Source organism: Triticum aestivum, chromosome 6A (genome assembly GCF_018294505.1).
Source record: "Triticum aestivum cultivar Chinese Spring chromosome 6A, IWGSC CS RefSeq v2.1, whole genome shotgun sequence".
Lineage (NCBI taxonomy): Eukaryota > Viridiplantae > Streptophyta > Magnoliopsida > Poales > Poaceae > Triticum > Triticum aestivum.
In genome coordinates, this window is record NC_057809.1 from 577,549,014 (window position 1) to 577,560,750 (window position 11,737).

Genomic DNA, 11,737 nt, shown 5'->3' on the forward strand with positions numbered 1-11,737 from the left:
GGGTATATATAGGCACCTCATTGGTCCCGGTTGGTGACATGAGCTGGGACTAAAGGGGAGCCTTTGGTCCCGGTTCAAGCCACGAACCGGGACCAATGGTGGTGGGCCAGGAGCGAGGCCCATTGGTCCCGGTTCATCCCACCAACCGGGACCAAAAGATCCAGATGAACCGGGACCAATGGCCCACGTGGCCTGGCCGGCCCCCTCTGCTCACAAACCGGGACCAATGCCCATATTGGTCCCGGTTCTGGACTGAACCGGGACTAATGGGCTGACCCGGCCTGGACCAAAGCCCTGTTTTCTACTAGTGTATTTTGGGGGATCATCTAAGCATGTGCCTCGGTCTGTTCTGTCCTCCGTGTTGAACTGGTGTGTGTCTCTATCTTTCTTTACTTCAGGTTGATACTATACATCATCCTTTGTTTATCATTGAACTGTGTAGTAACTTTGACACTCTCCGTCATGTAATGACTCATATGAGAATCTGTCTTATGTTACCACAACCGCATGATTACGTGATTGAAATTCGAAGTATGAGTGAAAGGGTGAAGGGGTCATGAGTTGGAGTGCCATTGGCGACAATGTCCGGCTTGGATTGAAGAGGCAACGATAACGAGGTGGAACAAGAGGAGTGGTTGAACGGTAAAAATGTCAGTAATGTTGTTTGGTGTATATGAGGATCACAAAGATATAGAAATGCTAAAAATCTAACGTCGGATTTTTAAGTATGGCAAATCAAACTTTTTTTATGGCATTACATGTCGCGAGCAATTTCCTTCAGCAAGCATGGCAAATTCTGGCAAAAAAACTTAACTTGTGAAGATGCTAAAGGGAATATTGTCATAAAAACATTTGATTAGCCATGTGTTAAAAATCTGACATCAAATTTGTAACGCGGTTCTAAAGATATATGCTTGACATGATTGTTGTTACACCAATTGAATAACCATACCCATTGCAACGCACGCGCAATTACCTGAGACAAAAATAGATGCTGGATTGTAGCGGTTAGAAACTTGGAAGCTAATTACTAAGGAGATTCAAAGCTTGCATTTGAGAGTAGGGAGGTGGGGTGGGGGAGCCATGATTGGATATCAATGCATGCAATGGAGGGGAGGCCATGATCCGAGGACTCGTTTATTTTTCCTTGAGAAGAACATGGGTGACCACCAGAAGAAATGGAAAGGAAGGGACTCGTGTTTTGCGGACCAGCGGTGTCTGCTCAAAACTAGGCCCCGGCTACCTCGAGCTCCACCACGCAATCCGCAAAACACGCTGAGCTGCAAGCAAATCCACATCGATTTAAGCTTCCTCTTAATCGATCGCACGCATGGCTACAGTTCTCGCGTCTCCTTAAAAAATAGTACAATATACTTTCTCCGTTTCAAAATAGATGACTCAACTTTATACTAACTATATACTAAAGCTAGTATAAAGTTGAGTCATGTTTTTTTAGAACGGAGTGAGTAATTCTCATCGTCGTCTAGGCGTACCCATGGCGGCGTCCGCGCGCACATGCCTGGTGGTGGCAGCGCTGGCGTGCGCGCTAACACTGGCGCTGCGCTCGGCGTCGGCGGACGCGCAGGCGGACGAGGCCCAGAAGCCCAAGTGCGCTCCGGGCGCCGCCACGCCGTGCCGCGTGGGTGCGTTGCGTGATCCGGAGAACCAGGAGGAGGAGGGCCTGCTCAACGTGAAGGTGCCGAGCAGCGCGGCCGACGATGACTACAGCGATCCCGACCAGCCCAAGGACCCCGACCAGTCCGACGGAGATGACCTCGTTATCCTCGGCCACTGATACGATCGATCGATTGCGACACGATCGATCACGTGCGCCTGACGCGTAGCGTTACATTTCTTGTTTATTTGTAGCTCATTTTTTGGTGTGTTAAGTAGATAGTGTGCTTGGACCGCGAACGTGTGTTTCTAAAGATTATAAAAGGATTTGGGCATTTGGTAAAGTCTGATCCTTATACTCGATTAATCTGCGGTACGCCATTCCTAGTCTCAAGTTTTTGGTTTGATATATGGCAATAAGATTGGTTGAATGAGAAGTCAAAGATACAAAACTTGTCTCAACAAAGTAAATTATGCAACGCATATGTTTTCTCTCTAAAACTCTAAAGTATGATGCAGCGCCAGTGTTAGTGCGCACGATATAAGTAAATGTATATTTCATAGTGACCTTGTATAAGTAAATGGAGGGTTTCTCGCCAGTTTGGATTAAGTAGATTATGATTTGTGTTACTTCTGTAAAACACTTGGTGTGGCTGAATGGTCATCTTTTGCTGACTTTTACTCCTTCCGCGGTCTCACACAAGGCTATCTTTTGTCTCCGTGTTTATTTCCTTTAGTGGCTGATGTGCTTTTGCTGTTGTTAAATGATGTCTCTAGTAGAGGTGGCACCCAAGATTTTTGTTTGTGCACACGGGCAGCTAATAGCTCGGATTTGCTATTTGCAAATGATAGTGTGTTGTTCTTTAAGGAAAAATTTGAGCAAATTTTGACCATTCAAATGATTTTGGCCCTCTATGAAGAAGGGACGGGTCAATTGTCGAGTCCATCTAAGTGTTCCATTTTGTTTGGAAAAACTGTAATTTGGAAACCCAAGCTTCTATCATGGTCATTTTCTGCTGATGGTTTTGACGATAAGTACCTTGGGTTACCGGTTCCACAAGAAAGAATGAAGGTGGCTAAGATTCACTCTCTGCGAAAGATAAATTTATAAGAGGCTTTCGGACTGGATTGAGAAATTTGCTTCTAGTGGTACAAAAAAGATATAATTAATTCAGTCATTCAGGCTTTACCTATTTGCGCGAGGTTTTTTTTTTAAAATTCTGGTTGTGTTGTGTGAGAAATCATCCGGTTAATTAGGATTTTCTCATGGGCTGATGACAAGGAGCAGAGGACGACTCATTGGCTTGACTGGGATAAATTAACGAGATCATAGGGAGGTGGTGGGATGGCTTTTCGGGATCTCATGTTGTTTAACAAGGCACTTCTAGACAAACAGGATTGTCATTTATTGAAAAATACCGAGTCCCTTTGTGCTAAAGTGTTGATGGCTAAGTACTATTCATGGTCATCTTCTTGATATTTGCTTTCCCAAAGACTGCCTCCTCGGCCTGGCAAGGCATCATGCATTGTATTGATCTGCTGAAACATGGAATTATCCGGATGGTATATGATGAGTATCAATACTTGGAGATATAATTGACTCCCTAGAAATTTTGGGCTGAAAGTTTCTGCTAAAAAGAAAAGATCGATGCTTAAATGAGCTTTTGATTTATTTATGTCCCGGATGAGAAGTTGGGACGGAAATCTTACAAGACATTTGTTTTATCCCCATGATGCTGAGTAGATTTTGAAGTTGCACATTCCTGTCTCCGGTGAGAACGATGTCATGGCTTGGGCAACAAGTAGGCAAAGTAGGATATTGAGCAATGCAGTAGTGGGCAAATGGTGATAGAAGATTACGGAATGTCATTTGGAATGCTAATGTGCCTCAGAAAATAAGATTTATCACGTGGCGAGCAGCGTTAATGGCCTTGTGTTTCAGCTGAATATTGTTTTCCACCCCAAGCCATCTCAGGTATGTGTTCCATTAGCGGTATTGATAATGAAAACACTTTTCATGCCTTTGTGACATGCACAAAGGCTTGTGCGTTGTGTATGGCTATGAAGGATATTTGGGACATTCCCGGGGAAGAACATTTTGTCAGTTACGGCGTTGAGTGGTTGTTAATTTTGCTTGATAAGATGAGAAGTCATGTGCATTCACAATTGCTATTTTATTTTTTGGAAAGCGTGCCACTTAAGGAATTATTTGATTTTTGGTGAGGGAAAGGAATATGTCGTCAGTATGTTAATTTTCTGGAAAGCTATCGGGCTTCTCTTTCGGATAGTCATGGTGTCTTGGCGGTGGATGCCAAAGGAAAGGGGAAATAGTGATAGATATGCAAGGGGCGCCCGCCTTTCTGTGGTTTGCAATGCAGTGTGGCTGCTCCCTCTACTTGATCGATTGTATGAGGATTAATGTGGATGCTAGTTTTGTTGCTGCTTGGGCTCTGCTAGTCTGGTTGTTGTTGCTAGGAATTCCCTAGGTGAGACCAGTCTCTCTTCATATGTGCTCCAGTGTGGAAGAAGATGAACTCCGTGCTGTCTGGCAGGATTCTACATCGATATTACTCCGGACCTGCCCATTATTTTGGAAACTAACTACTATTTTGTGTATACCATTCTTGCAAATGAGCACTTGGATAAGTCCCCTCTGGTCGATTTGAAGAGATAAGTGAAGGAAATATGCCCTAGAGGCAATAATAAAGTTATTATTTATTTCCTTATAATCATGATAAATGTTTATTATTCATGCTAGAATTGTATTTACCGGAAACATAATACATGTGTGAATACATAGACAAACAAAGTGTCACTAGTATGCCTCTACTTGACTAGCTCGTTAATCAAAGATGGTTATGTTTCCTAACCATGAACAATGAGTTGTTATTTGATTAACGAGGTCACATCATTAGTAGAATGATCTGATTGACATGACCCATTCCATTAGCTTAGCACCCGATCGTTTAGTATGTTGCTATTGCTTTCTTCATGACTTATACATGTTCCTATGACTATGAGATTATGCAACTCCCGTTTACCGGAGGAACACTTTGGGTACTACCAAACGTCACAACGTAACTGGGTGATTATAAAGGAGTACTACAGGTGTCTCCAATGGTCGATGTTGGGTTGGCGTATTTCGAGATTAGGATTTGTCACTCCGATTGTCGGAGAGGTATCTCTGGGCCCTCTCGGTAATACACATCACATAAGCCTTGCAAGCATTACAACTAATATGTTAGTTGTGAGATGATGTATTACGGAACGAGTAAAGAGACTTGCCAGTAACGAGATTGAACTAGGTATTGGATACCGACGATCGAATCTCGGGCAAGTAACATACCGATGACAAAGGGAACAACGTATGTTGTTATGCGGTCTGACCGATAAAGATCTTCGTAAAATATGTAGGAGCCAATATGGGCATCCAGGTCCCGCTATTGGTTATTGACCGGAGACGTGTCTCGGTCATGTCTACATTGTTCTCGAACCCGTAGGGTCCGCACGCTTAAGGTTACGATGACAGTTATATTATGAGTTTATGCATTTTGATGTACCGAAGGTTGTTCGGAGTCCCGGATGTGATCACGGACATGACGAGGAGTCTCGAAATGGTCGAGACGTAAAGATTGATATATTGGAAGCCTATATTTGGATATCGGAAGTGTTCCGGGTGAAATCGGGATTTTACCGGAATACCGGGAGGGTTACCGGAACCCCCCGGGAGCTATTTGGGCCATAGTGGGCCTTAGTGGAAAAGAGAAGGGGCTGCCCTAGTTGGGCTGCGCGCCCCCCCTTCCCCTAGTCCTATTAGGACTAGGAGAGGTGGCCGGCCCCCTCCTCCTCTTTTCCCCTCCGAGGAATCCTAGTTGGACTAGGATTGGAGGGGGAATCCTACTCCCAGAAGGAGTAGGACTCTCCTGCGCCTCCCCCCTTTGGCCGGCCAGCCTCCCCTCCTCTCCTCCTTTATATACGGAGGCAGGGGCACCTCTAAACACACAAGTTGACACAAGTTGATCCACGTGATCGATTCCTTAGCCGTGTGCGGTGCCCCCTGCCACCATATTCCTCGATAATACTGTAGCGGAGTTTAGGCGAAGCCCTGCTGCTGTAGTTCATCAAGATCGTCACCACGCCGTCGTGCTGACGAAACTCTTCCCCAACACTTTGCTGGATCGGAGTCCGGGGATCGTCATCGAGCTGAATGTGTGCTCGAACTCGGAGGTGCCGTAGTTTCGGTGCTTGATCGGTTGGATCGAGAAGACGTACGACTACTTCCTCTACGTCGTGTCATCGCTTCCGCAGTCGGTCTGCGTTGGGTACGTAGACAATACTCTCCCCTCGTTGCTATGCATCACATGATCTTGCATGTGCGTAGGAAATTTTTTGAAATTACTACGAAACCCAACAGTGGCATCCGAGCCTAGGTTATTGATGTTGATGTTATATGCACGAGTAGAACACAAGTGAGTTGTGGACGATACAAGTCATACTGCCTACCAGCATGTCATATTTTGGTTCGGCGGTATTGTTGGACGAGACGACCCAGACCAACCTTACGCGTACGCTTACGCGAGACCGGTTCCCTCGACGTGCTTTGCACAGAGATGTCTTGCGGGCGACTGTCTCTCCAACTTTAGTTGAACCAAGTATGGCTAGCCCGGTCCTTGCGAAGGTTAAAACGGAGTCTATTTGACAAACTATCGTTGTGGTTTTGATGCGTAGGTGAGATTGGTTCTTACTTAAGCCCGTAGCAGCCACGTAAAACATGCAACAACAAAGTAGAGAACGTCTAACTTGTTTTTGCAGGGCATGTTGTGATGTGATATGGTCAAGGCATGATGCTGAATTTTATTGTATGAGATGATCATGTTTTGTAACCGAGTTATCGGCAACTGGCAGGAGCCATATGGTTGTCGCTTTATTGTATGCAATGCAATCGCGATGTAATGCTTTACTTTATTACTAAACGGTAGTGATAGTCGTGGAAGCATAAGATTGGCGAGACGACAACGATGCTACGATGGAGATCAAGGTGTCGCGCCGGTGACGATGGTGATCATGACGGTGCTTCGGAGATGAAGATCACAAGCACAAGATGATGATGACCATATCATATCACTTATATTGATTGCATGTGATGTTTATCTTTTTATGCATCTTATCTTGCTTTGATTGACGGTAGCATTATAAGATGATCTCTCACTAAATTATCAAGAAGTGTTCTCCCTGAGTATGCACCGTTGCCAAAGTTCGTCGTGCCCAGACACCACGTGATGATCGGGTGTGATAAGCTCTACGTCCATCTACAACGGGTGCAAGCCAGTTTTGCACACGCAGAATACTCAGGTTAAACTTGACGAGCCTAGCATATGCAGATATGGCCTCGGAACACGGAGACCGAAAGGTCGAGCGTGAATCATATAGTAGATATGATCAACATAACGATGTTCACCATTGAAAACTACTCCATCTCACGTGATGATCGGTCATGGTTTAGTTGATTTGGATCACGTAATCACTTAGAGGATTAGAGGGATGTCTATCTAAGTGGGAGTTCTTAAATAATATGATTAATTGAACTTAAATTTATCATGAACTTAGTACATGATAGTATCTTGCTTGTTTATGTTGATTGTAGATAGATGGCTCGTGCTGTTGTTCCGTTGAATTTTAATGCGTTCCTTGAGAAAGCAAAGTTGAAAGATGATGGTAGCAATTACACGGACTGGGTCCGTAACTTGAGGATTATCCTCATTGCTGCACAGAAAAATTACGTCCTGGAAGCACCGCTGGGTGCCAGGCCTGCTGCTGGAGCAATACCAGATGTTATGAACGTCTGGCAGAGCAAAGCTGATGACTACTCGATAGTTCAGTGTGCCATGCTTTACGGCTTAGAATCGGGACTTCAACGACGTTTTGAACGTCATGGAGCATATGAGATGTTCCAGGAGTTGAAGTTAATATTTCAAGCAAATGCCCGAATTGAGAGATATGAAGTCTCCAATAAGTTCTATAGCTGCAAGATGGAGGAGAACAGTTCTGTCAGTGAGCATATACTCAAAATGTCTGGGTATAATAATCACTTGATTCAATTGGGAGTTAATCTTCCGGATGATTGCGTCATTGACAGAATTCTCCAATCACTGCCACCAAGCTACAAGAGCTTCGTGATGAACTATAATATGCAAGGGATGAACAAGACTATTCCCGAGCTCTTCGCAATGCTGAAAGCTGCGAAGGTAGAAATCAAGAAGGAGCATCAAGTGTTGATGGTTAACAAGACCACTAGTTTCAAGAAAAAGGGCAAAGGGAAGAAAAAGGGGAACTTCAAGAAGAACGGCAAGCAAGTTGCTGCTCAAGAGAAGAAACCCAAGTCTGGACCTAAGCCTGAAACTGAGTGCTTCTACTGCAAGCAGACTGGTCACTGGAAGCGGAACTGCCCCAAGTATTTGGCGGATAAGAAGGATGGCAAGGTGAACAAAGGTATATGTGATATACATGTTATTGATGTGTACCTTACTAGAGCTCGCAGTAGCACCTGGGTATTTGATACTGGTTCTGTTGCTAATATTTGCAACTCGAAACAGGGACTACGGAATAAGCGGGCACTGGCAAAGGACGAGGTGACGATGCGCGTGGGAAACGGTTCCAAAGTCGATGTAATCGCAGTCGGCACGCTACCTCTACATCTACCTTCGGGATTAATATTAGACCTAAATAATTGTTATTTGGTGCCAGCGTTGAGCATGAACATTATATCTGGATCTTGTTTAATGCGAGACGGTTATTCATTTAAATCAGAGAATAATGGTTGTTCTATTTATATGAGTAATATCTTTTATGGTCATGCACCCTTGAAGAGTGGTCTATTCTTATTGAATCTCGATAGTAGTAATACACATATTCATAATATTGAAGCCAAAAGATGCAGAGTTGATAATGAAAGTGCAACTTATTTGTGGCACTGTCGTTTAGGTCATATCGGTATAAAGCGCATGAAGAAACTCCATGCTGATGGACTTTTGGAACCACTCGATTATGAATCACTTGGTACTTGCGAACCGTGCCTCATGGGCAAGATGACTAAAACACCGTTCTCCGGTACTATGGAGAGAGCAACAGATTTGTTGGAAATCATACATACCGATGTATGTGGCCCGATGAATATTGAGGCTCGTGGCGGATATCGTTATTTTCTCACCTTCACAGATGATTTAAGCAGATATGGGTATATCTACTTAATGAAACATAAGTCTGAAACATTTGAAAAGTTCAAAGAATTTCAGAGTGAAGTTGAAAATCATCGTAACAAGAAAATAAAGTTTCTACGATCTGATCGTGGAGGAGAATATTTGAGTTACGAGTTTGGTGTACATTTGAAAAACTGTGGAATAGTTTCGCAACTCACGCCACCCGGAACACCACAGCGTAATGGTGTGTCCGAACGTCGTAATCGTACTTTACTAGATATGGTGCGATCTATGATGTCTCTTACTGATTTACCGCTATCTTTTTGGGGATATGCTTTAGAGACGGCCGCATTCACGTTAAATAGGGCACCATCAAAATCCGTTGAGACGACGCCTTATGAACTGTGGTTTGGCAAGAAACCAAAGTTGTCGTTTCTTAAAGTTTGGGGCTGCGATGCTTATGTGAAAAAGCTTCAACCTGATAAGCTCGAACCCAAATCGGAGAAATGTGTCTTCATAGGATACCCAAAGGAAACTGTTGGGTACACCTTCTATCACAGATCCGAAGGCAAGACATTCGTTGCTAAGAATGGATCATTTCTAGAGAAGGAGTTTCTCTTGAAAGAAGTGAGTGGGAGGAAAGTAGAACTTGACGAGGTAACTGTACCCGCTCCCTTACTGGAAAGTAGTTCATCACAGAAAACTGTTTCAGTGACACCTACACCAGTTAGTGAGGAAGCCAATGATAATGATCATGAAACTTCAGATCAAGATACTGCTGAACCTCGTAGATCAACCAGAGTAAGTTCCGCACCAGAGTGGTACGGTAATCCTGTTCTGGAGGTCATGCTACTAGATCATGATGAACCTACGAACTATGAAGAAGTGATGGTGAGCCCAGATTCCGCAAAGTGGCTTGAAGCCATGAAATCTGAGATGGGATCCATGTATGAGAACAAAGTATGGACTTTGGTTGACTTGCCCGATGATCGGCAAGCAATTGAGAATAAATGGATCTTTAAGAAGAAGACTGACGCTGATGGTAATGTTACTGTCTACAAATTTCGACTTGTCGCAAAAGGTTTTCGGCAAGTTCAAGGGATTGTCTACGATGAGACCTTCTCACCCGTAGCGATGCTTAAGTCCGTCCGAATCATGTTAGCAATTGCCGCATTTTATGATTATGAAATTTGGCAAATGGATGTCAAAACTGCATTCCTGAATGGATTTCTGGAAGAAGAGTTGTATATGATGCAACCAGAAGGTTTTGTCGATCCAAAGGGAGCTAACAAAGTGTGCAAGCTCCAACGATCCATTTATGGACTGGTGCAAGCCTCTCGGAGTTGGAATAAACGTTTTGATAGTGTGATCAAAGCATTTGGTTTTATACAGACTTTCGGAGAAGCCTGTATTTACAAGAAAGTGAGTGGGAGCTCTGTAGCATTTCTGATATTATATGTGGATGACATATTACTGATTGGAAATGATATAGAATTTCTGGATAGCATAAAGGGATACTTGAATAAAAGTTTTTCAATGAAAGACCTCGGTGAAGCTGCTTACATATTAGGCATTAAGATCTATAGAGATAGATCAAGACGCTTAATTGGACTTTCATAAAGCACATACCTTGACAAGATTTTGAAGAAATTCAAAATGGATCAAGCAAAGAAAGGATTCTTGCCTGTATTACAAGGTGTGAAATTGAGTAAGACTCAATGCCCGACCACTGCAGAAGATAGAGAGAATATGAAAGATGTTCCCTATGCATCAGCCATAGGCTCTATCATGTATGCAATGCTGTGTACCAGACCTGATGTGTGCCTTGCTATAAGTTTAGCAGGGAGGTACCAAAGTAATCCAGGAGTGGATCACTGGACAGCGGTCAAGAACATCCTGAAATACCTGAAAAGGACTAAGGATATGTTTCTCGTATATGGAGGTGACAAAGAGCTCATCATAAAAGGTTACGTTGATGCAAGCTTTGACACTGATCCGGACGATTCTAAATCGCAAACCGGATACGTGTTTACATTAAACGGTGGAGCTGTCAGTTGGTGCAGTTCTAAACAAAGCGTCGTAGCGGGATCTACATGTGAAGCGGAATACATAGCTGCTTCGGAAGCAGCAAATGAAGGAGTCTGGATGAAGGAGTTCATATCCGATCTAGGTGTCATACCTAGTGCATCGGGTCCAATGAAAATCTTTTGTGACAATACTGGTGCAATTGCCTTGGTAAAGGAATCTAGATTTCACAAAAGGACCAAACACATCAAGAGACGCTTCAACTCCATCCGGGATCTAGTCCAGGTGGAGACATAGAGATTTGCAAGATACATACGGATCTGAATGTTGCAGACCTGTTGACTAAGCCTCTTCCACGAGCAAAACATGATCAGCACCAAAGCTCCATGGGTGTTAGAATCATTACAGTGTAATCTAGATTATTGACTCTAGTGCAAGTGGGAGACTGAAGGAAATATGCCCTAGAGGCAATAATAAAGTTATTATTTATTTCCTTATAATCATGATAAATGTTTATTATTCATGCTAGAATTGTATTTACCGGAAACATAATACATGTGTGAATACATAGACAAACAAAGTGTCACTAGTATGCCTCTACTTGACTAGCTCGTTAATCAAAGATGGTTATGTTTCCTAACCATGAACAATGAGTTGTTATTTGATTAACGAGGTCACATCATTAGTAGAATGATCTGATTGACATGACCCATTCCATTAGCTTAGCACCCGATCGTTTAGTATGTTGCTATTGCTTTCTTCATGACTTATACATGTTCCTATGACTATGAGATTATGCAACTCCCGTTTACCGGAGGAACACTTTGGGTACTACCAAACGTCACAACGTAACTGGGTGATTATAAAGGAGTACTACAGGTGTCTCCAATGGTCGATGTTGG

The 11,737-nt window shown here is 43.4% G+C and overlaps 1 protein-coding gene across 1 annotated transcript; it reads left to right on the forward strand.

The window, feature by feature from the left end:
* Nucleotides 1-1,481: 1,481 nt before the first annotated feature.
* On the forward strand, nt 1,482-1,795 carry LOC123131111 (uncharacterized). The gene has a single exon (XM_044550868.1). The coding sequence runs from the start codon at nt 1,496-1,498 to the stop codon at nt 1,793-1,795; it is 300 nt and encodes a 99-aa protein (XP_044406803.1). The 5' UTR covers nt 1,482-1,495.
* The last annotated feature ends 9,942 nt before the right edge of the window (nt 1,796-11,737 follow it).

Bases quoted from the DNA above. Each gene is read 5' to 3' on its own strand.
- LOC123131111 (XM_044550868.1), top strand. From the start codon at position 1,496: ATGGCGGCGTCCGCGCGCACATGCCTGGTGGTGGCAGCGCTGGCGTGC.